General features: G+C 52.7%; 1 protein-coding gene across 1 annotated transcript in view; it reads right to left on the bottom strand.

The window, feature by feature from the left end:
- Positions 1 to 20872, bottom strand: part of FGD3 (FYVE, RhoGEF and PH domain containing 3) — a 31291-nt gene extending 10419 nt beyond the window's left edge. Inside the window, 12 exon segments of the mRNA XM_063101160.1 lie at positions 2051 to 2113; positions 3391 to 3498; positions 3928 to 3958; positions 4855 to 4934; positions 6530 to 6622; positions 7761 to 7907; positions 9343 to 9401; positions 10064 to 10202; positions 13579 to 13735; positions 15382 to 15518; positions 16235 to 16345; positions 20435 to 20872. Of these exon segments, the coding sequence (XP_062957230.1) occupies positions 2051 to 2113; positions 3391 to 3498; positions 3928 to 3958; positions 4855 to 4934; positions 6530 to 6622; positions 7761 to 7907; positions 9343 to 9401; positions 10064 to 10202; positions 13579 to 13735; positions 15382 to 15518; positions 16235 to 16345; positions 20435 to 20872 (1563 nt within the window).
- Between the last annotated feature and the right edge of the window lie 353 nt (positions 20873 to 21225).

Genomic DNA, 21225 nt, shown 5'->3' with positions numbered 1-21225 from the left:
GGCCGCAGGGGTTCATTGACTTGGGCAGAGCAGACAGCAGGTGCCAAGGCCCCAGGGCCTGGTGGAGAAGGGGAGGCCTGGGCATCGTGGGGAGGGTGGGCAGGAAGCAGGGGGAGGCCAGACAGGCCGAGAGGCAGGAAGCACTTGGGGAGTTTAGACGGTGATGAGACGGCTCACCCCAGGCTGCCTGTGCCATGTCCACACTTCCTGACTCAGTTTTAACAAAATTTACCCTAAGGGCAGAGGGAGGCCAGGCAGCAGCACCCCTGGATAACGGGCTCTCTTCTTGCCCATTTGGTATTTATTTTGAAGTCCCTCCTGTCCGCACTGCACTCCCTCCTGCTCCTGAAACACTTAAGCTTTCCCTGAAGCCTCAGGAGTTTCTTGGAGGTTTCCCAACACCCGGCCAGGCCAGGGACATGGCTGGTGGGACCCGCCTGGGGAGGGGGCGGCAGCCACCATCAAGCCCACTGTATAGACCTGCTGCTGCCGGGCTCAACACTGTCCCACTCAGGTGTGCGGAGGGTGGCGGGAGGAGGGGCTGATGTCTTCCTACTAAAGATGGAGATGACATCAGGGATGCTTCCTCCCTGTGACAGTGAGACAGGTGGAGGTGCAGGGGCAGTCACCAGTCCGCCCAGCCCCACCCTCCACTCCCATCCAGGGGACAGCCCTCTCCCTATGCCTTCCTTCTCCCTTTGTTCAAGGCCCACTTACCTCGCTGCCCTGTGCCAGTTTCTTCCCCCATAAAATGGGTTTGGCCATAACAAAAACCCCAGAATAGCTGTGATAACCTAACAGGGCAATGTTTATACGTAGAGAAGTCTAGGGTTGGTGGTTAAGTTCAGGCTGAGTCATCAGCTGTTCTATGCCTCATCTAGCTGGGCACACACACGCCCAAGGCGGAGCACTGGCACTGGTGTGTGTGTGTGTGTGTGTGTGTGTGTGTGTGTGTGTGTGTGTGTGTGTGTGTGTGTGTGTGTGTGTGTGTGTGTGTGTGTGTGTAAGACAGATGAGAGACAGAGACAGAAACAGATGGAGAGACAGACAGAAACAGAGACAGAACTCGAGGGAAGGGAGGCAGGCTTGCAGGAGAGAATGTGGGGCCCTGCCCCCAAGGCAGTGCTCTGGAGACCCAGTGGGAGAAGCAGACCCCATGTCTGGGTGGGGCTTGGGGCAGACAACCCAGGGGAGCGCCACCTACTTCCTCCTGAGTCTGGAGAGCACGGGACTAAGAGAAGTGCCTGGGAGATGTGCTTGAGAAAGTAGCCGCACCAGGGTGGTCCTGGCCTACATGCCACTGTCAGTGTTAGGCCTGATGGCTAATGACAGTGGCTCCGGGTACTGACGCTCACTATGCAACAGGTTCACGCGTGCCGCATCTTATATAAGCTCCCGCATTAAACAGAGAAGAAGGGTTTCATCCAAGGTTTCATAGCAAATCCCAGGTGGGCACATCGGCACAGCCTACCTGCCCCAAGCTGTGCCTTCCTGGGCTGTGCTATCTTAAGTTGGACGAGAATGTGGTTGAAGAGAGGGGAGGAAGCCCAGGCCTCCCTGACTGAGGCTCCAGGTGAGGTCTCAGGGTGAGGGTCTCTGCATGAGGGACTCTCGCTGCATTACTGAGCCTCCCAAGGACCTGCCCCACATTGATACATGTTTTGACAAGGCATAATTTACACACAGGAGGACCACAACCATTCATCTGGAGCTCAGAGAATGCTTACCCAACGTGCAAAGCCGTGTGGCCACCACCCAACCCAGCTTGTAGACTTTCCTACACCCACAGGCTCCTGCGTGCCTTCTGTTGAGAGCCACCAGCAGTGACCACAGCGAGGACCCATCACCAGGCCCTGGTCTCAGACACACCCAGGGCATGAGTCGCATGGTGGGAGGGCAGGCTGACTCCCTGACCCCTGCCCTACAAGTTCCCCTGGTCTGAGTCTCCCCCTGCAGATCTCCCTGGTCTGATTCTCCCCCTCGAGGTCCCCTTGGTCTGACCCCTGCCCTCCACCTCCAGCCCCTCCAGCCGCAGGTGTGGGTCACTCACCCCTGTGGCACTCCTGCCGCCATCAGCTGCCCCTGTGGACTCCATGGAGCTTGCACTCACCACCTGGAAGGGGCACAGAGCCTGAGTGAGAGGAGGGTCCACGGCCGATTGGCACATCCAGTGCAGCAGGGGACATTTCACAAAACCCCAGCACCCCGTGTGTTGAGGGAAGATGCGGAAAAGGGAATTAGGGTCTAGTATTTGCTGTGATCTTGGGGAGGCTGCTCCCCTCGCTGGGCCCATCTGTACTTGAAGCGTCTCGTGAGATGAGCACTGCCCAGTGGTGGGCGGCTGGTAGCGACGCCTCCCGTGGCGCCCCCTGCTGGGGAGGCTCTGAGACACTGCAAGTCGCACAGTGAGGATTCTCTCCTCATCCATCAGGGATCTTTGTGACAGTCTCTGCTGCCCCAACTTTCTAAATGGAGAGCAGCGGCCAGCTTAGCCTCTGGGCAGAATGAGCTCGGTCAACTTAACAACAGCTGTGCTCAGAGTCTTCCTTACTGGAGCAAGGGCCCAGCACGAGGACCAGGGCATGGTCTTTCCTGGGCATCTCTGCTGGGTGTGTCCTCGCTGCGGTCCCAGCGCTGCCCACCAACACTGCCCGGGACCAGCCCCTCCAGGGCTTCCCTCACAGCAGGCAGAGATCAGCTTTTTCTTCTGATCCTCTCTCCTGAATCCATGGAAGCCAAAACGGGAGGAATGACTGTGCTGGGCCCCCAGCGCTATAGCCCTGACTCCCCTGCTGGCTCCTTGGTGGGGACCCTGCTGCCCTGCCTCTTGCATGACCCCGGTATCCATGTGGAATCCCCACGGGACCCGCAGGGTGGCTCTGCTCAGGGATGGAGAAGGCGCTGCCCCCAGTGCTCCCCATAACGGTCTCTGAACTGATGTCTCCTGGGTCACAGGGGCACTGGGGAGAAAATACAGTCACAAAAATGTGCCCACAGCTACTGGATGCCCTGAGTCCACCAGAGTGGCCTGTGGCCTGGGCATGTTACCGAGCTTCTCTGAAACTCAGTTTCCACAGGAAACACCTCCGTGTGCAGGGCTGCCCCGCTGATGGCTGGCACAGGAGCGCTTGCTCCATGCCCGTGTCCTGCCTCCCTGCCCGCCTGGGCACTGACAGCACAGCCGTGGGGCCCAGCAGGCTGCACCAGTGTTCAGTGAAGGGTAGGTAGGTGAATGCGTGTCACCGTCCACCTGCTGCCCTGGTCCCTGGCCCCAGCATGGGGAAAGTGCGGGGGGGCTGAGCTTCCCACTCAGATTCCTGCCCCTCTGCCCGTTGCAGGCAGCCACGACCCCTCAAGGTCCCTCTACAACCAATGTGGGCCGCGACTCACAGGCGGGTCTGGAGGGAGGCTGGGGTCCTCGTCCTGGCCGAAGGCGCCGCTGAAGGCCTTGAAGGTCTCACTGTTCTGCTTGTGCTTCTCGATGGTGGCCTGGATGACCTGAACACAGCAGGGCAGAAGGGGCCGTCAGGGAGCGTGGCAGGACACAAGCCTGTGAGGGGGACGTGCCTGCCTCTGTCCTCAGGATGGGGCCCTGAAGTTCGTGGAACACTGCCTGGTCGTCTCATTTCCTCCTGACATCTAGACGGAGATCCGCCCCAGGGAGAGGACACCTAGCCTGTGGCCCCTCCAGGCCTGTTTATGTTTACTTATTTACGGGGGTGGGGGACTCAAGCAAATGGATTGAAAGGTTTGTGGCATGTGAAGGTGGGTGTGAAGCACAGCACGGTCACTGCCTGACTGCAGGGCAGGACACAGGGCAAGAGTGCAGGGTGGTCACGGGTCACCCTCTCTCTCTGCTCCAACACAAATGGCCATACTGCTCCATAACTTGGTCATCTGGTTACTTTAAAACTTTAGAAACTTCACCTGAATCCATTCTTTCTTCTCTTCTTCTGTCCTATAAAAACAAAAAGTATTTTATTCATCCAGTCTTGGATACTGACTCTAAACCATCAGCTGCTCTCAGCTCTGGAGGAAAACTGGCCCCCAAACACTCATGGCCAGGTGGGGCCCTGTGTGATCAGATGTAGCCAGGCACGGTCAGGCATGGCCTGGTGGGGCCAGGTGTGCCGCGCACAGCCCTCTGCAGTAAATATAAAGCAACGTCTCCCTGGACCATAATGGGTCGCTACAAAGATCTCACATTGTTGGTGGGATGTGGAAGAATGGACCTTCCACACACTGCCAGTCAGAGCACAGGCCTGGCATCACCTCACAGGGTAGTATGACAACACCCACCAGAATACAAAAGACATACTACCCTTTGACCAGCAATTCTACGTCAGGAATCTACCTGACGTACATAAGGACACACAGGCACAAGCAACTATATAGGTATGAGCACACTGCTTGCAGGGCCATTTGTAACAGCAAGAGTCAGTGGGAGCTGGTTAATGATCACGATGGGGAATGACGCTGCTGTAGGAAATGATGCACAGATGTGGGGTGATTCTTGATAAATTCTGAGAAAAAAACAAGATGCTCAACAGGCTGTATGTACAGTAAACAGCTACCTGCAATTAAAAAGTAGACATCTACCTATGTGCATAGAAAATCCTGGAAGGACACTTAAGACATGGTTAAGAATGTCTGCTCAGCCCAGGGCACAGGAGGTAGGCATAAGCTTAATTTCCACTGACTTCCCCTTGATACAGTTAAACTTTAAACCATGAGTAAATGAGTACATAAAAACATATCACAAGGTTATCCAGTTTAGAAAAAGAAGCCATCTGCTAAAATTCTAGGTCAAAGACATTCGCATGGTGCAGACACTATAGACACTCTGTGCCATACCGAGTCTGCAGCTCCAGGGATCTTTTTCTCCCTGTGATGATGAACGTATGTCCTGGGTTTGGGTTGACAATATCCTGCACCTGAAGGGATAAGGACCAAGAACAAAACATAAACAAAAACAATACAGTCATTTTAGCGGGTCCTTAACTACAGCCTCGTGTTTTCTGACTTGGAAGCATTTTCCTGAGGAGGAGGAGAGGTGGCCCAGCAGCCCTTGGGTCTATAGGGAGGGGAACATTGAGGCTCAGGGACACGGTGGCTGGGGGCCAGCGCTGCATGAGCCGGTCCATGGGGGACAATGGGCCACTCATCCTGCCCAAACAGTGCTGGAACCTCTCATCCTCTGTGCTCGGAACTCTGCTGGCCAAACCCACTGGCCCATCAGACCCCCCACCAGAAGTCACTCCCAGGCAGCTCCATGGAGCCAAGCTTTCCCCACGACTGCACCGCATCCCCGCAGCCACCATGTCCCCTTTGGAGGGATGAGGATCTTATGAGAGGGACAAGGAGGGCCTCGGCCACTCTGTAGACACCCGAGCTCCCCAGGGCAGGTGCATGCTGAGCTTAGACACTTAGAAAAATGTGCGCCCAGAATCAATGAAATAGGGTCCTTTCTTCATAGAACCGCAGTGTCAGATTACGTCCTCTCCCATCAGGACAGAGAACACACTGGCAGGTCTGGTGGCTCCCGGTGCTCCTCGGGCCGACCCCTGTCAGAGCCACGAAACGGGCCGGCCAGCGGCTTGAGGGAAATACAAACCCTGGACCCTGCCTAGAATTTCCAGATTTTCCCACCCCACACGTTGAGAACTTCTGCATTAACACATCAAATTATTAAAACATGGCTGATTTCTGATAGAAAAACACTAAAAAATGGTTTCTAATAACAATGGAAAAAAGTATTTTTTCTTTAGTCATTACTTTTAACAGTATTTCTTAACCTGAGTTCAGAGAATTTCAAAGTAAGAAGGGGTTTTTGGTGTCATTTAAGCAAAACTTAACTTGTTGAAATGATGAAATACTTTGATTGAACCAGTATTTTTGGAGCACCTGTTAAGGCAAAGCCCTCTCCACAGGGGCTAGTGATCCTTTCAGCCCCCCGTGCCCCAGCCCCAACACCATGAGACATGGGACAGGTCACAGAACAGGCTCACAGAACAGGGGGACAGTAAAGACAAAGGTCGTTCTGGACGGCACCACAAAGGCGTCTGCAAAACCTCTTCCTAGTTTCGAGATGGTGCAAGAGAGGAGAGAGCTCTGGACATGGGGTCCAGGCAGGGTCTGTAAATGGGGCCCTGAGTCCCAGCCTCACAGGTGACAGGGGTCAGCCCAGATCCTGGCACCTTCCACCTCCCCCACCCCCGCAAGCCCAAAGCTGCACACTTTAGTTCCCAACCACCTACTCTCTCGGCCCCATCCTTCAAGCACGAGGCGGCAGTATCCTGGCAGGTGGGCCAAGCAGAGAGAGGGAGATCCTGCCCACGTGGCCCAGGAGACCAGGGCCAAGACGCTGTTCCAGCAATGCCTTAATCACTGATAGTGGGCAGCTTGGAGAGGCGGGCGGGGGCGGTAGGCTGCACAGTGGTGAGCACGGAGGTGGCCAGAGCCCTGGTGTCCCCACCCCTGCTTGATGCCCCATCCAGGGGGCATGTTTGGGAGGGAGGGGCTCACTGACCTGGAGGCCTGAGATGTCCATCTTCTCCCGGACACTGAACTTCTGGCCCTTGAGCCGCAGCTTGGGCACACAGTACAGGACCATGCTGTTGAACTGTGAGGGGGACAGGCCCATCAGGGACGGGAGCTGCCTGGCAGGTCACCCACAGAGGCCCTGCTGAGCTCCTCACACGGGACCCTTTTAAGTTTTCCTTTAATGTCATTTAAAGTGAAAAATATATTTTAAAAGATGTGGGTGGTAATTTTAATATGGTAAGAACTTTGAGTAAGGAGACTATAGAGCTAGCTATATTTTTGTCCAATTTCTATTTTTTAATTTCTCAACCATGAACATGGGCTAATGGTGTAATAAAAAACAAAACTTTTGAATGAGCTGCTGGCACATGCACCAGCTAGGATGAACCTCTCAAGCGCACATGTCGAGTCAGAGAAGCCAGACTCATCTCATGGCGCTGATGTGGCATTCTGGAAAAGGCAAAACTATAGAAACAGGACATAGCAATGGCACTAGGGACAGGAGCTGTTGGGGAGGGTGGTGCTAAACCACAAAGGGTCAGGACAAGGGAGTTTGGGTCGGGGGCTGAACGAACTGTTCTGTAATTTGATTGTGGTTACAACGACCGCATTTGTCAGAACTCAGAACTGTATAGCAAAAGTGAGTTTTACTCAATGCAAATTTTTAAAACGTTGGAAAAAAAGTTTCAATGAAATAACTTCTTATTTGAGAAGAACAGAAGTTAGAGGAAAATGAAAAAGGGGAGAAAGAGCATGTTTATTCCTACTGCCCCGCGGCACCTGGGGTGGATTCCTCGTTGTACCCCTTCTTGTGTTTTTTCCCTCCCTGTAGGCCAGGGTTTGATTCTGGGAAAGTCAAAATCATGAAAGCTGCTACCGTTCTCTAAACTCTCTGGTTGTTGCAAGTTGAAGGCTGCTCAGTTCCAGAGGAGGCAGGTTAAGGAGCACAAGGACATTGGCTGGGAGGGATGAAAACGTGAGATGTTTGCAGCAAACGGGGCAGAGCCATAAACAAAGGTTTGGTGTCTGAATGAGGAGGAACTAGGCTCTGTGTATCTTTGTGGGGGCTGGGGGGGTCTTGGGGGTCTCAGAGGGCTGCAGCAGTCACAGTAGGAGAGGCCACAGAAGAGCCATGTTCTTGGGCAGCCAGAGCCCTGCCTCAGTGCCAGGGTTCAAGGGCAGAGGTGAGGTAGGCTCTGAGGCAGGGCTGGGCTCACCAGAAAGAGGTGGCGGTCCTGGGCCGTGCCGTTCTTGGCTGACAGCTTCTGGATGTGGCCTTCCTTGATCAGCTCATTGGCCGGGTTGACAATGTCCTCCTCCCCGCCCAGTTGCTCGTATACCTCTAAGAGCTTGTGCATTTTCTCCTGCAAGAGACATGGTTCAGGCAGAAATGCAAGGTAACAGGAATCAGAGGCCTGAGGGACCTGCTGGAGACACACAGGCGTGACCCAGACAGCAAGCCTACTGACAACAGGGTGGGAGGGAAAATACGCGTGACATTCAAGTTGGGTACTGAAGGATGAGTAAAGTTCACCATGTGGAGAATAATAATCATAAATGACAACGATGGCTAACTCCATTGCTATGTGCCAGGTAACATTCTACACACGATACGTGTTTTAACCCATTTAATTCCAACACAGACCCTATGGGGTGGGTGCCATAATCATCCCCAATTTATAGACAAGGAAACTGACATATGGATGGGTCAACTGAGTGGATGACCCAGACTCAGCTAATCCATGCATCTCCTTCCCCTGGCTCTGGTGACTGATTGGGTGGTCACGTGGCCAATCAACACCCCAAGGTGTGGTGGGACAGCGTTGGAAGCTTATGGCGCTACCTCTGAGACAGAAGCCAACATAGTAGAAGCCAGAGTGGAGCCCACAGGGACCTCAACAACAGCAACATGGTCTGAGCCTGGACCTGGGTGCCTCAGCAACCCTGTCCTTGGACTTGAGTAGTCTCAGCCTGCACACCCTGGAAACAGGCCAGGTTGGCTGCCCCTTCTGTCTCTGGTGCAGATGCAGAGTGGGACAAGTGAACCACATGACACAAAGCAGGGTGTAGGTGGCACTAGAGGAGCTGGCAGCAGAGAGTGTGGAGGGGAGGACTGGGGCAGGGCTGAGGGCCTAGTGGGAACTAGAGGAAATGGGCAGGTGCCTGGTGTATGCACAGTGGGACTGGACGTGCCTCTGCCCTCCACCAAAGGGATCTGGTGTGTACTAGATATGCATCTGGTACAGACTAGATGGGCTGGGTGTGCACCCAGTGTGCACTAGGGGAGCTGGGTGTGCCCTGGCATGTACTGAGGGGACTAGGTGTGTACCTGATTTGTACTAGGGGAGCTGGGCACGTACCTGGTATATACTAAAGGGGCTGGGTGTGCACTAGAGGGCTGGGCATGCACAGAGCCAGCCCATGAAAGAGACTAATGCAGCTCAAGTGAATGAGTGAATGAATGAATGAATGAATGACAACACTGAGAACTCGTACTTACCGTGCCAGGTCTTGTTCTGAGCACTTTATGTAGAGTGATTCTTTTAATCCTCACAACAGCCCAATGAAACAGGTTCTGTCAGTGTCCCCATTTTACAGATGGGGAAACTAAGGCACAGAGTGCTAAATAATTTACCAAGGAGCACAGTATAGTGAGGGGCAGGCGTGTGTCTAGCTACAGAAGGAGCCCTTGACCACCTGGGAACAGAGCAGTGAAGGTGCTGGCTGGCAGGGGTCACCCACCCTCACTCTCCCTGTACCACCTTGCCAGTCCCCTCCTGGAGGGACACCCACACTCACCATTTTCCGAATGGCAGCATTGGAGTGGTTGGCGGCTGTGGAGATGAGCTCCAGAGACCCTGCAGGAGGAGGGCACAGAGTCAGCGTGGGGCCTCGTGGTGGGGCTGCATGTTCTCGCCCCAAGAGGCTGACTCTGCAGCTCCGGGGCAGCTGCTTCCAGTGGCAGGTTCTGTCCTTCTCTTGACCTTTCCCACAGGTGCCTGGGCTGCTCCATGGGCCTGGCCCAGGTGTGGGGGGTACAACCCATGGCCCTGCAGACACACTCTGCCTGCTGGGGGCCTGCTGAAGCCAACAGCAGGTGGAGGCCCCCCACTTTCCTGCACAGACCCCTGCCCTCTGATGCCTGCCTGACATACTGTCACTGCCCTTGGACCAGGAGTGGCCCCAGCCAGCCCCATGAGGCCCATTCCTGGACAGGGCCTGTGTGTAGCAGTGCCTTCCCCAGCACTGACATCCACTGTCACACTTCGAGCACGGGAGACTCTTCTCTGCCCTCAAAGACACTAAGTCACTTCCTGAGTTGTTCAGGGGGTTCTCTCTGTCTGTCTGTCTGTCTCTCCTTCCCCTCTGTCTTCATCTCTCTCTGCATCTTTGTCTCTGTGTGTCTCTGTCTCTCTCTGTATCTCTGTCTCTGCCTCTCCCTTCCGTCCTCCCCCAGGGTTCTCGGCAGGTTTCCCTTCTCCCTCCCAGGATCCCTTGGCCTTGTGGCCACCCCACTCACTCTCTGCATCCTTCCGATCTGGGGCATCCCGCGGGAGCCTCTTCAGATAGTCCTTGAGCAGCAGCTCATATCGGGGGACCCTCTGCACGGGTTCCAGCATGTGATGCTGCAGCGTCAGGTTCCCGCACACCTCTTGCTTCTGTGGGGGACAGGGGACAGCGAGGGTCAGGCCGAGGAGTCAGTGTGGAATACTGGCCCCATCCCTTGCTTCTGGCCACCACAGCCCCAGGAACCTGCCCAGAGCTGACTGCCCTTCTGGACACAGCTGGCACAGACCAGCTGGGGAAACTGAGTCTCGGAGAGGCTGAATGATGGAGCAAGGATCGGAACCGTGGGAGAGCTGCTCTAGGCCCGAGCTCACTCTTTCATACATACCCTCACTGGAGAAAACTAATGCCCAGACAAAACTGACTCTTCTCCTCAAGGGTGATTTTTCCCCACTGGCATTCACCTGTGGGCCTGAAGCTGCTCTGAGATTCCTTCTGCAGATTCGTCTCATTGTGAGCACAGGAGTGAACGTTTGGGTGGGCAGGTGGGGTGCTGAGACCCAGCCCATGCTGCTCCACCCCTGCCCAGTACTGCCCCCAATTCCCCCACACCTCTCTGCCTCTCTCTGAAGCACAGTCCCTGTTCTACCCCTAACCGAGCCCCAGGTATGTGTGTGCTGACAGCCGGCCCTCAGCCCAGCTGTCCCCACAGGTGTCACCCTGTCACCTCTGTACTCCCCGCTTGGGTCTTCCTGCCAGTGCCACCTTGTCTTCTCCCCCAACAATGCTCACTTGGCAGAGTGTCTTGGCCCAGAGGGCCCGCTGCCTCTGACGTACAGTCCACCTGCTTCCCCACCCACCTGCCAGCAACTCGACGGCCTCAGCTACCCTCATCCGGCTTGGGGCCCAGAACAGAATGGCCTCCAGTTCAGATGAGCTGAAATGCCTTGGATACAACAGGGGTAGAAAAGCCCTAGCTTGCAACCTTCATAAAAACAACTGTTTTAGGCAAGAATCATCAAGAGATGGTGAGGAACAGCATATTTACGTAATCTCAAAGTATCTTCTTACAAGAAACTTAATAACAGGGGACAGAAGCCTAACTTCACTGTGGACAGGCCTGGCAGACACATCTTTAATCAAGTGAGCATCCCCAGAAATGGGACAAATGGAAATTGAATGCCACCAGGCAGGACGCGGTGAGAACACAGCCTTACTCCGGTGAAATTTCCACAAAGGCACGGCCTGAATTGAATCATGAACAAACAGCCCACAAAACCAAACCGAGAGACAGTCTACAAATAACTGGCCTGTACCACCCAGAAGGACAAGGACAGAGGCCTCTTCTAGACGGAAGGAGACAACATGATAACGAACGCACGCGTGGTCCTGGCTTGGGTTATGACCAAGAAGAAAAGAGAGAAAAGAATATTATTGGGACACCCGGCAACGTTTGAGTGTGTGCCATGGAGCAGACAGTACACGAAATTCCCTGGCTTTGGTCACTGTGCCACGGGCTCCCAGGGGAGTTCACATTTAGTGATAAAGGGCTACTGCGTCTGCAACTTAGTCTCAAAAGGCTCAGAAATAATAATCATATGAATGTGTTTAGAGAGAATGGCAAAGAAAACAAGACAAACTGTTAACAGTTTGTAATAATTTGTCATTATTTGCAACTTTCCTGTAAACCTTTGAAATTATTTCAAAATAAAAGTTTAAAGAATTAAAATAAAATTTGGATTGAACAAAGCAAACCTTCAAAAGCCACGAGAGCCTTGACTGTCATGTGATCTGTTTTGCCCATGCAGGGGCTTCTCAGCCTCGGCACTAGGGACGTTTGGGTCAGAGCATTCTCTGTCGTGGGGCCATCCTGTGGGCTGCAGGGTGTGTGGTGGCATCCCTAGGCTCCATGCATTAACGTTGGCAGCACTAATGTCTGCAGACACCGCCCAGGGCCCCTGGGGGTGAAGTTGCCTGTGGAGAATGGCTGAAGTGTGCTGAGCCTGGGGTGTAGACCCCTCCCCACAGCTGCCCAGCCCAGCACCCGAGGTCTGCCCACGGTGTGGGGGACACCCTGGCCAGTTGCTGGGCTGTGACCACGGGCCAACACTGCCCATGAGTATCCCCAGGCAGACGCCGCCTGGGACAACAGCACTGGTGTGGCTGCTGTAGACATTGTCTGTCATCCCAATCCTGAAAATGTCTAGTCACTTAAAGGCATACCAGACCCAAGAACCTGGTCTTTCAGGTGTGGATGAGGGACAGCAGACTATGCCCGGCAAGAACCCGTTTCACCACGCCCAGGGAGGGAGCTGCAGGGTGAGCAAAGGTGCTGCTTGGGGAGGTGGGAGGCTACTGTTCTGTGGGGACAGCTGGGATGGGGCCAGCCATGAAGGCCTGAGATGCACACAGGTGGGTGAGGGCAAAAGGGGAGAAGGGAAGGACTCGGTGTGAGGACTTGACTCTCCTTTCTGGGACCTGACGCTGATACTGAGTCAAAGACAATTTAAGGACTCGGGGGATCTAAGACTTTGGCACTAGGAAACCATGGGTGACCTGGTGACAATGGGTAAGATCTCAGGAAAATGCAGAAAGTTATAAGGGGTGGCCCCAAATCCAGGCCCAGCCTCTGTACCCCCAGCACAGAGTGCGCTCAGGCTCCAGAAGCCCTCCAGGGTAAGGGGGCAGGGGAGGCAAGTGCGTGAGCATGTGCGGTTGTGTGCACGTGCATGTGCACACACGTGGGGTCACCAGTTGCATTGGGACAAGCAGCTAACTATAAAACTGGATTCTTACCACAATCCATCTGGAAACTATTCTGAAGTAGCTTTTAAAATTTTTTAAGTGAAGCCATAAAGTTAAGGAAAAAACATACTTTATATAATCTTGGAAATGCATTCATAAGCATTACTTTAAAGCCTTTTAAAAAAATTTCACCTTTTAAAAAGAATTGTTGAACCCAGCTCTTTAAAAACCCAAAATTCTGTATGGCAAACAACATCATAAACTTAAAAAATAAAAGGTCAATGGGAAAAATAATTGTGACATTATGACAGAAGATGGCTGAAGTTCTTAACCTATAAAAACCTACAGTAAGAAAAGGCCAACAGCACCAGAGAAAGAACAGCGAGGACTAGGAACAGGCTGTCTGCAGAAACAGAGAAAGAAAAGATCAGTAGAGCACTTTTTAAATGCCTGCGCTGGCTATTGAGGGACACTGTGGAGTCAGAGACCCCTTTGAATCCAGGTTCTGGAAGTGATAATCCATGATGCTGTCAACTGCACAGCTTGTGGAACCACGATTTTCCCATCCATGAAATGGAGATGATGACTTGACCCTGGGAGTTACTATAAGGATCAAAGCATCAACAGAACATCTGAACATATCCCATAATTTTACTAATTTTTGCTGTGTTCCATATATTACTTTTTGGAGTAAAAAAAAAACATACATGTTTTTTAAAAAAACCACACTCGGCCCCGTGCACCTTGGGGACGCGTGTGCTGCACGCCTGCAGCCTTCCCTACCTGGATGCTGTGGACGACGTCTCTAAACAGCAGCGAGCGCCCCGTCCATGTGCTCACCAGCCCTACGGCCCTGTCGAAGTTCTTGACGTACTCGCCGTACATCTTCAGGAATGGGGCCAGCTTCTGCAGGATGTCCCCAAGCCGGGGGTTCGTGTCCCTTTGTGGGGGCATGAGATCATCAGAGAAATGGCCCGGGGGGAGGAGGAGGGAGCACTGAGGTTAGTGGACGTGAACTTCACCAGGGGCCTACAGGATGGTGGCAGAGGGCAGTGGCCTGACTTCCAGCTCGGTGTGATGGTGTGAAAATCGGTCACCCTCTGAGCCTTCGTTTCCTGCCCTATACATGTGGGTTAGAAGAGTGTGTTACAAAGAGATTAAATGAAATGATGCCTATAAAAGACTTCAGTGGTGCAGGTTTAGAGCCAGTGCCCCAAACACAGGAGACATTCGCAGTCGTAGAAACACTCAAATGATGGGCCACAGTTATTAAAGAGGATCAGTGAAATGCCACTTTGGTCCTTTCAAAAGAGCAAAGATGAAAAATGAAGCTTCTATCCCATGCTGGCAAAGTCACAGGGAAAGTAGCACTTTGCAGGACTGACAATAAAATCCAACTGCTGCTTTGGACAGGGATGTGCAGATAAGTTTCAAGAAGCAGAAAAATACATTGATAGTCTTTGACCTTAGAACTGTTGGAGATTTGTCTCAAGTAAATAAGCAAAAAGAAAGAAAAAAGCCACAGACAAAGCCATCACTGAGCGTTACTATGAAAGTGCACATGTGGATTTAATTTAAAGACTCACCAACTGGGCGGGGTGGGTGAGTCACTGGACTCCCGTGCCACTTTTATAAAAGGCGCCAAGGAGGCCACATGTGTGTTTGTGGATTAACAGACTCTAGTGCCTTGAAGGAGAAAACCCGTCTCTACCAGGCGTGGACTTGTCAGCCAGAAGGTCACATGTAGTCCTGACCACCTTGGGGACACAGTGCTGATCACCTTGGGGACTTCGCTTAAATCCCACATGCTCTGCAGCTGGACCATGTCTTTCTAAAGATGTACGAATCGACCCAGCCCCTCCCTGGGCCACAGATAAAAAGACTTCCCCAGTCAAGCTCCCTGGCCCTGTGGTCTCTGGGACTGAAGCCTGGAGAATGGGTTTGCGGGACACTAAGGGCCAGGCTCCTGCTGTGGCAGGGAAGCTGGGCCTGTGAAGGGGGCAGACAGCAGAGGCCCTGACACAGAGCTGCAGTGGAGCACAAGAGTGGAGGGGGACACGTAATGCGGGGAACTGGAGAGCCCGGCCACCACGCCTGTGATGTTTTCCTGATTGTGACTTGCAGCCAAGCTGTCTCTCTGCTAACAAGGCACAGAAGCGGCAGAGGGACAGGACAGACCACAAGGACGGCAGGAGAGGATCTGGCGTCCACCGTTGAGGGGAAGAAAGTCTCATTTTTTAAAGCAAAGGTGGATTCTATGCTAGGAGGGAAAATAAAACCACTGAGCACTACTTATTCACTGTTTGGGGCTTCGCTTAAATCCCACAGAGCCCTGAGTGTGGTGTTAGAATCCCTCAGTTCTACGTCGTCTGCTTCCTCAGAAATGAAGGCATGGAGACATTAAGTGGCCAGTCAAGGTCACCAGCCAGGAAGGGGTGGGGTCGGGATGTGACCAAGGACTAGGCAGGGAAAGGAGGCTCCCAAGCCACCTGAGAGCCCACCGAGTGCCTGCCTGGCTTTCAGGCATGTGAGCCCCAGAGTTAGAGGCCACCCGAGGCACCCCAGGTGGCCATGAATGCTACTCACCACTCCTCTGTGATCCGTGTCTGCAGCTCAGGCAGCAGGAACTGCCCGTGGAAACGGTGGATAGAGGAGATGTTAGAGAAGATGCCTGTGGTGACTTCTGGAGGGATCCCTGCTTCCATCAGCCTGGTGCAGAAAACCTGGGCACAGAAAGGCCCACAACAACCACTGAGTGTTGTTCACCGCAAACACTTCTAATCTGGCATCTGCCACAGGTCTGGGCACTCGGGAGGGGCTGCTTCCACCGTGTCTTTTCCTAATGAACTTCAGAGTCCTTGTCCCTCCTTTTTATCAAACTGGTTCACACAGCCTCCTGTTCTTAGTGCAAGATTACTTATGGCTGAGGATTGTGGGTGAGGGAGGAACAGTCCCTTGAGGACAGGGGCAGGACATCTTTCCTCAGCCACCATTCATGGGAAATGGAAGGTCCATATTGTCTTCTCTGGCTTGCAAGATAAAAATAGAAGCAACGTGTTCGATCAAAATTCTGGTTTCCACTGGCACTATATTTCCTGTGCTCACAAGCCCCATGTTGCCATGTAGACAGGTATGAGTGGCACTCACTGTCCCAACTGTTTATGCAGAAAAATTTCCAGAAGGCATTTGCATGTTCCAATAATGCAACTGCCAAAAAGAAGTATCTAAAAGGTGACCGGACAAACCTTTTTTCCAGAGCCAAAAGCACTGAAAGCAAAAAATGTTTCTAGACCAGAATTAAATTCGTCTGAGTTTTAGTATTTCAGTCATTTGTACTCCAACCCTATGCTCAACCAATGCTAAGAGATAGGGAGACTCTGAAATTGCCCACTGAAATTCTGGACGTGAACAAAGGCAGGCCCTGGGCCGTGTGGGCTACCTGGTCCAGCAGGTGCAGCCTCCTCACATAGGTCTCCTCAGTGTGCAGGAGCTCCTGGGCAATATGGAGCAGCTTCTGTGGGTTGGAGCACTGTGGAGAGAGGGTGAGCAGCTCACCTAGGGAAGATGAATCTTGGGGAGGCAGCATCTAGCAAGGGCTACCTGCTCTGTGCTAGGATGATCAGGGGCCACCAGGGGCAGGAGGAAGCCACTTGACTGGGAGGTGGTGTTCAGTTCTCATAGATGGTATTTCTAGGGAGGTTTCTGGGAAACGCACTAGAGTGTCTGCCATTCTCCAAAAATCCACTGCAGTGCAGAAATGACTCCACCAAATCCAGAGCTTTGACTGCAGAGCAGCTGCAGTGCCCACATCAAACTATATTGCAGAGTGACATCAGCAAGATGGTGGGCTAAGAAACTCCAGGTGCTTCCTGCCCCACAGAGACACGGGGTTAATAACAATATATGGACCAGGACACCTCTGTGAGGATTCAGTTGAGAAGCTACAGCACCTAAACCATTACAAGACCAAGAAGGGATTCCAGAGAAAGGTGTGGGAAAGTCGATAGTGTTTGACGTGCTTGCCTCTTTGTGCTGCTGTAACAAAACTCGAGACTGGGTAATTCACCAATAACATCGATTTATTTCTCACAGTTTGGAGGCTGGAAGTCTAAGATCAAAGCACCACCAGGTTCAGTGTCTGGTGAAGGCCAAGTCTCTGCTTCCAAGATGGTGCCTTGAATGCTGTGACTTCATATGATAGAAGGGATGAAAGGGCAAAGGGGGGACAAACACTGTGTTCTCACATGGAAGAAGACCAGAAAAGAAGGAACCCGTTCCCTCATGGCGGAAGAGAAGAAAAGGAATCCATGTACTCCCTCCCCCTCTTTTTTAAGAGCCTTAATCCCATCCATAAGGGCTATGCACTCATGACTTAATCATTTCCTAAAGGCCTCATCTCTTAATACTATTAAGTTTCAACATATAGATTTTGGGGGACACACTCAGACCACAGCAGTTCCCCTTTGTGCTCCTCCCCCTATACAGCATAGCATGCCACAACTGGAAGGAAACTTCCCACACTGAGGCTCCTTCTGCAGAGCAGGAAAAAAAAAGTGAACCATGAGTCCAAAATTCTGACTTGTCTGGGTGCTGCCCAAGGAATTGGTCACCTAACTGGAGTGCTGATGAAACCAGCACCAGAGTTTGAAAGCCATTGAAAACAAAGGCTAGCAGCCCATTAGAGCTTCAGTTCTGCAGGCAGGTGTTGAGGGAGCAAGTGATCAGAAAAGGCTTGAGGGAACCTAAAACTTCCAGCTGGGCTGACTGGTGAAGGTGTTCCCCTAAACAAATGCAGCATACAAAGATTGGGAGAGGTGGTTGCTTTTTCAGATGCTCAAATTGTAGTTAAAAAAAAATTATAAGGCATACAAAGAGACAGGGAAACATGGCCCAATCAAAGGCATAAAATAACCCCCCCAAACTGACCCTAAAGATACACAGATCTATGAACTACTTGAGAAAAAAATCTAAATAGCTGTTATAAAGATGATCAACAACCTAAAAGAGAACATAGTGGAAAACTAAAACAATCAGGAAACAATGTATGGATAAAATGAGAGTATCAACAGAGATAGAACTATAAAAAAAAGAACAAAATAGACATCATGGAACTGAAAAATAAAATAATTGAACTGAGACATTCATAAGAAGGGTTTAACAGCTGACTTGATCAGGCAGAAGAAAGAATCATCCAACTTGAAGAGAGATAATTTATAACCATAAAGTCAGAGGAGCAAAAACAAAAAAGAATGACAAAAAGCAAAGAAAGCCTAAGGGATTTGTAGGACACTATCAAGTAGACCAATATATGTACATGTGTCTCAAAGGAAAAGAGGGGATAAGGTGCACAACTTTAAGAAGACACATAAACTAGCAGAGCCCCCAACAACACTCTCAATTCCTCGCCCCACTGAGGACCAAGGAGAGAAAGTCAAAGTGCTAAAGGTTTGAGTCTAATTGAGCATCAGTTATTTCACTTAACCCTGAAAGACACCCCCTTTTAAAAGCATAAAGGCCGTGGGCGGCCTGGTTAGCTCAGCTGGTTAGAGCACAGCCTTATAACACCGAGGTCGGATCCCTGTACTGACCAGCCAGCAAAAAAAAAAAAAGAGGATAAAAGCATAAAGGCTGTCATAGGAGGGGTGGGGATTTGGCCCAGGAGAGAACTCTCTGGAAAGGGGCCCAAACCCCTGTGCATCAAGGGATGCTGGACCAACCCCTCTTGTCCCCCTAAACAGCTCCCAGTCTGTTGTCCTTGCAGTCCCCGTGTGAGCGGCAGCTTCACACTTGGCCCACGTGTCCCCTCCCACATCCTTCATCTCTCCTTAATACCTTTTCTTTATTATTTTGCAGCGTTCTTCCAGCTAATTCCTTATGGTGCGGAGCCCAGCTCGCCGACGTGAAGTGTTTGTAAACTTGTGTCCCCACCCCCTGCCAATTCAGGATCTCTCATTCTACCTTGGGGGGGAGAGATGAGGCACAGGGTCCCAGAGCTTCTGTGCAGTGCCTCGCCCCGAGGACAGGCCAATGTGTGATGGACAGAGTTCTGATCAGGCACCCGTGATGGAGAAGACAAATAAACCCATTCCCATCAGTCACAGAAGCATTGGAGTCTTTCTGTTACAGACACAAAGACTTGGGCCTTCTCCGAACTAGCCTCTGGCCCTGGGCACATCCCGGAACTAGAGAGGGCCAGGCCTGGGGGTCTGCACTTTTCCCCAGCACCCAGGAGGCTGAGGATCAGTGCTGGTGGGAGCACACTTGAGAGGCTCGGGTGGTGTGGCCCGCAACAACCGCATTTTTTATTGTCCATATTCTGACGCTTTGACATCTGGGCCTTGCTGACCCAGGAGGGACCGCCCCTCCCAGGAAGGGCCAGTACCTACAGGCAGTAAAGGAATCACCCATGATCACCCCTTTCAAATGCAAATCAACCAACCCAGAGCACACAGCCCACCACCTCCTCTGTGGGGCTCTCACATTCCAGACCTCTATTCCCTTGCCTCAATCACAGCAGGGCCAGGTACCAGACAGCTAGGGAGAGCCCCTGTGCCCCAGAACCTGCTGAAATTATCCAAACTAGCAATCCTAGGCCTTTTTATCCTGCCTCACCCGCTCCTTCCTGCAGAAGCCACAATAAAGGCTCCAGCCCACGGTTCCCCCTCACTCCCTCTGCCTCTGGACCGACACTGCTGCTTCCCTGGTAGCCCTCCATGTGTGGCGTGCCCCCTCTTCTAGGGATCTGTGAGTAGCAAATATCCTTTCAATGGCAGTCGTGTCCTGATCTGTTGGCCTCTCCATACCTGAGTAATAATAAAACCTATATTAAAACGCGGCCCCAGCCTTCTTTGTGAAGTTGGCTCACAGCGTCCAGGCACTAGGTTACCCTTCACCTGCCAAGCCCGTCTCCCGACACCAACCGCATTAGCAAACAGCACCCAGGAGACCTCAGGCCTGACAGAGTCCAACACCTCCAGGGACACAGTCACTCGGCAACCTCCCCATGCTGAGCTCTGGTTTCTCTAAGCCCAGGACCACCTGCTGTATCTCTATCTCCCTGTCCCAGCTCTGAGCCCAGAGCCCAGTAAATGCTATAGAGAAGCAAACAGCTTTCTCTCAAGGCGAATTCACCGTGCTCTGCACACCACTCACCGGGGAATGATCTGTTCATGTCTTCACCCCACAGCATGTCCCACCACGTCCCGAAGAGAGCAGAGCACCTGGCCTGCACCACGCCCCCTAAGCATGTTCGACATTCTCTGGGCCTCAGTTTCCGCATTAACAAAATGGGTGGTACTCATGCTGCCTGCCTCACAGGAGTTCTGTAAGGCTCAAAGCAAGCAGAGGGCAGCTGTGGGCAGCATCACCAGTAGGGCTGACCATCATGCCATCCTGGGGTCAGGGATGTGCCCACTGTGCAGACATGGACACTATGGCTCAGGATTGAGGTCACTGCCCCAGGTGTCAGGTGGGCCTGGCCCAGCCTTTCCTGGCAGACACCATTCCAAGAGCCTCTCCTTGTGAGCACGTGTCCCTCATTCACGAGAACAGAGCATGGTGGTGCCCACTGCAAACCTCTAACCCCTCCCAAGGAGAGCCCCAGTAGCCTGTGCCAGGAATGGAGGAAGGGGAGACCTACCTTGTCCTCTTCAGCCCTCAGGGAGGTGTTCTCAGAGTCCGGCTCTTTGTCCACATCACTGTCAGCCTCTTCCTGAGGGGCATCCTTCGGGGCCTGGCTGTCCGGAGCTGTCTCAGGGTGCAGCCCCAGCATGGCAGGGCCCAGGCCAGCCTCACAGCCCTCTTCGCAGGGGAAGTTCTCCCCAGCCACGCTGGAGGAAGGGCTGTCGATCCCACTGTCCCGGTTGGGGATCTTCATGTCACTGCTTGGCTCCCCCACAGGGCCAGTGTCCAGAGGTCCATGCCCTGAAGCAGCCAGGCTGCCAGGGTCCCCATGGGCACAGGGCCCAAGGGGGAGCTCTTGGAGCTTCCCCAGAAAGGAGCTACCAGGTACAGCATCTGCTGCCCCTACAGCAGCAACAGGTCCTGGAGGGGTTGAGGCCCCCCCACCTGACTCCATCCTCAAAGCCAAGCTCACCAGGCTCCTTCGGAGACTGGCCAGGCCCTTTCCTGTTGGGGAGAAACAAGCTGGCTCACTGCCAGCCAGATGTGGCTTAGCCCCTGGGTGCAGCCCACCTCCCTAATGCAGCCCCCAGGCAGCGCCCCTGGGAAAAGGTCAGCCTCGAGGAGGCAGGCTGGGGCTGCACGAGAAACAACAACACCCCAGTCAGCTTCAGTTGGGTCCTGTCCACACAGGCTTTCAGAGAATGGCAAGTGGAAAATGTCTTATTTTTAAATTGTTTCTTTACGTGAAAAAAAAATAAGTAAGCTGTAGTGGGAAGCTATCTGCAGCTTAATAAATTCAAAATATAG

Source organism: Cynocephalus volans, chromosome 6 (assembly GCF_027409185.1).
Source record: "Cynocephalus volans isolate mCynVol1 chromosome 6, mCynVol1.pri, whole genome shotgun sequence".
NCBI lineage: Eukaryota > Metazoa > Chordata > Mammalia > Dermoptera > Cynocephalidae > Cynocephalus > Cynocephalus volans.
Note: the sequence above shows the minus strand (reverse complement) of the source record. Positions and strands in the feature narration are given on the sequence as shown.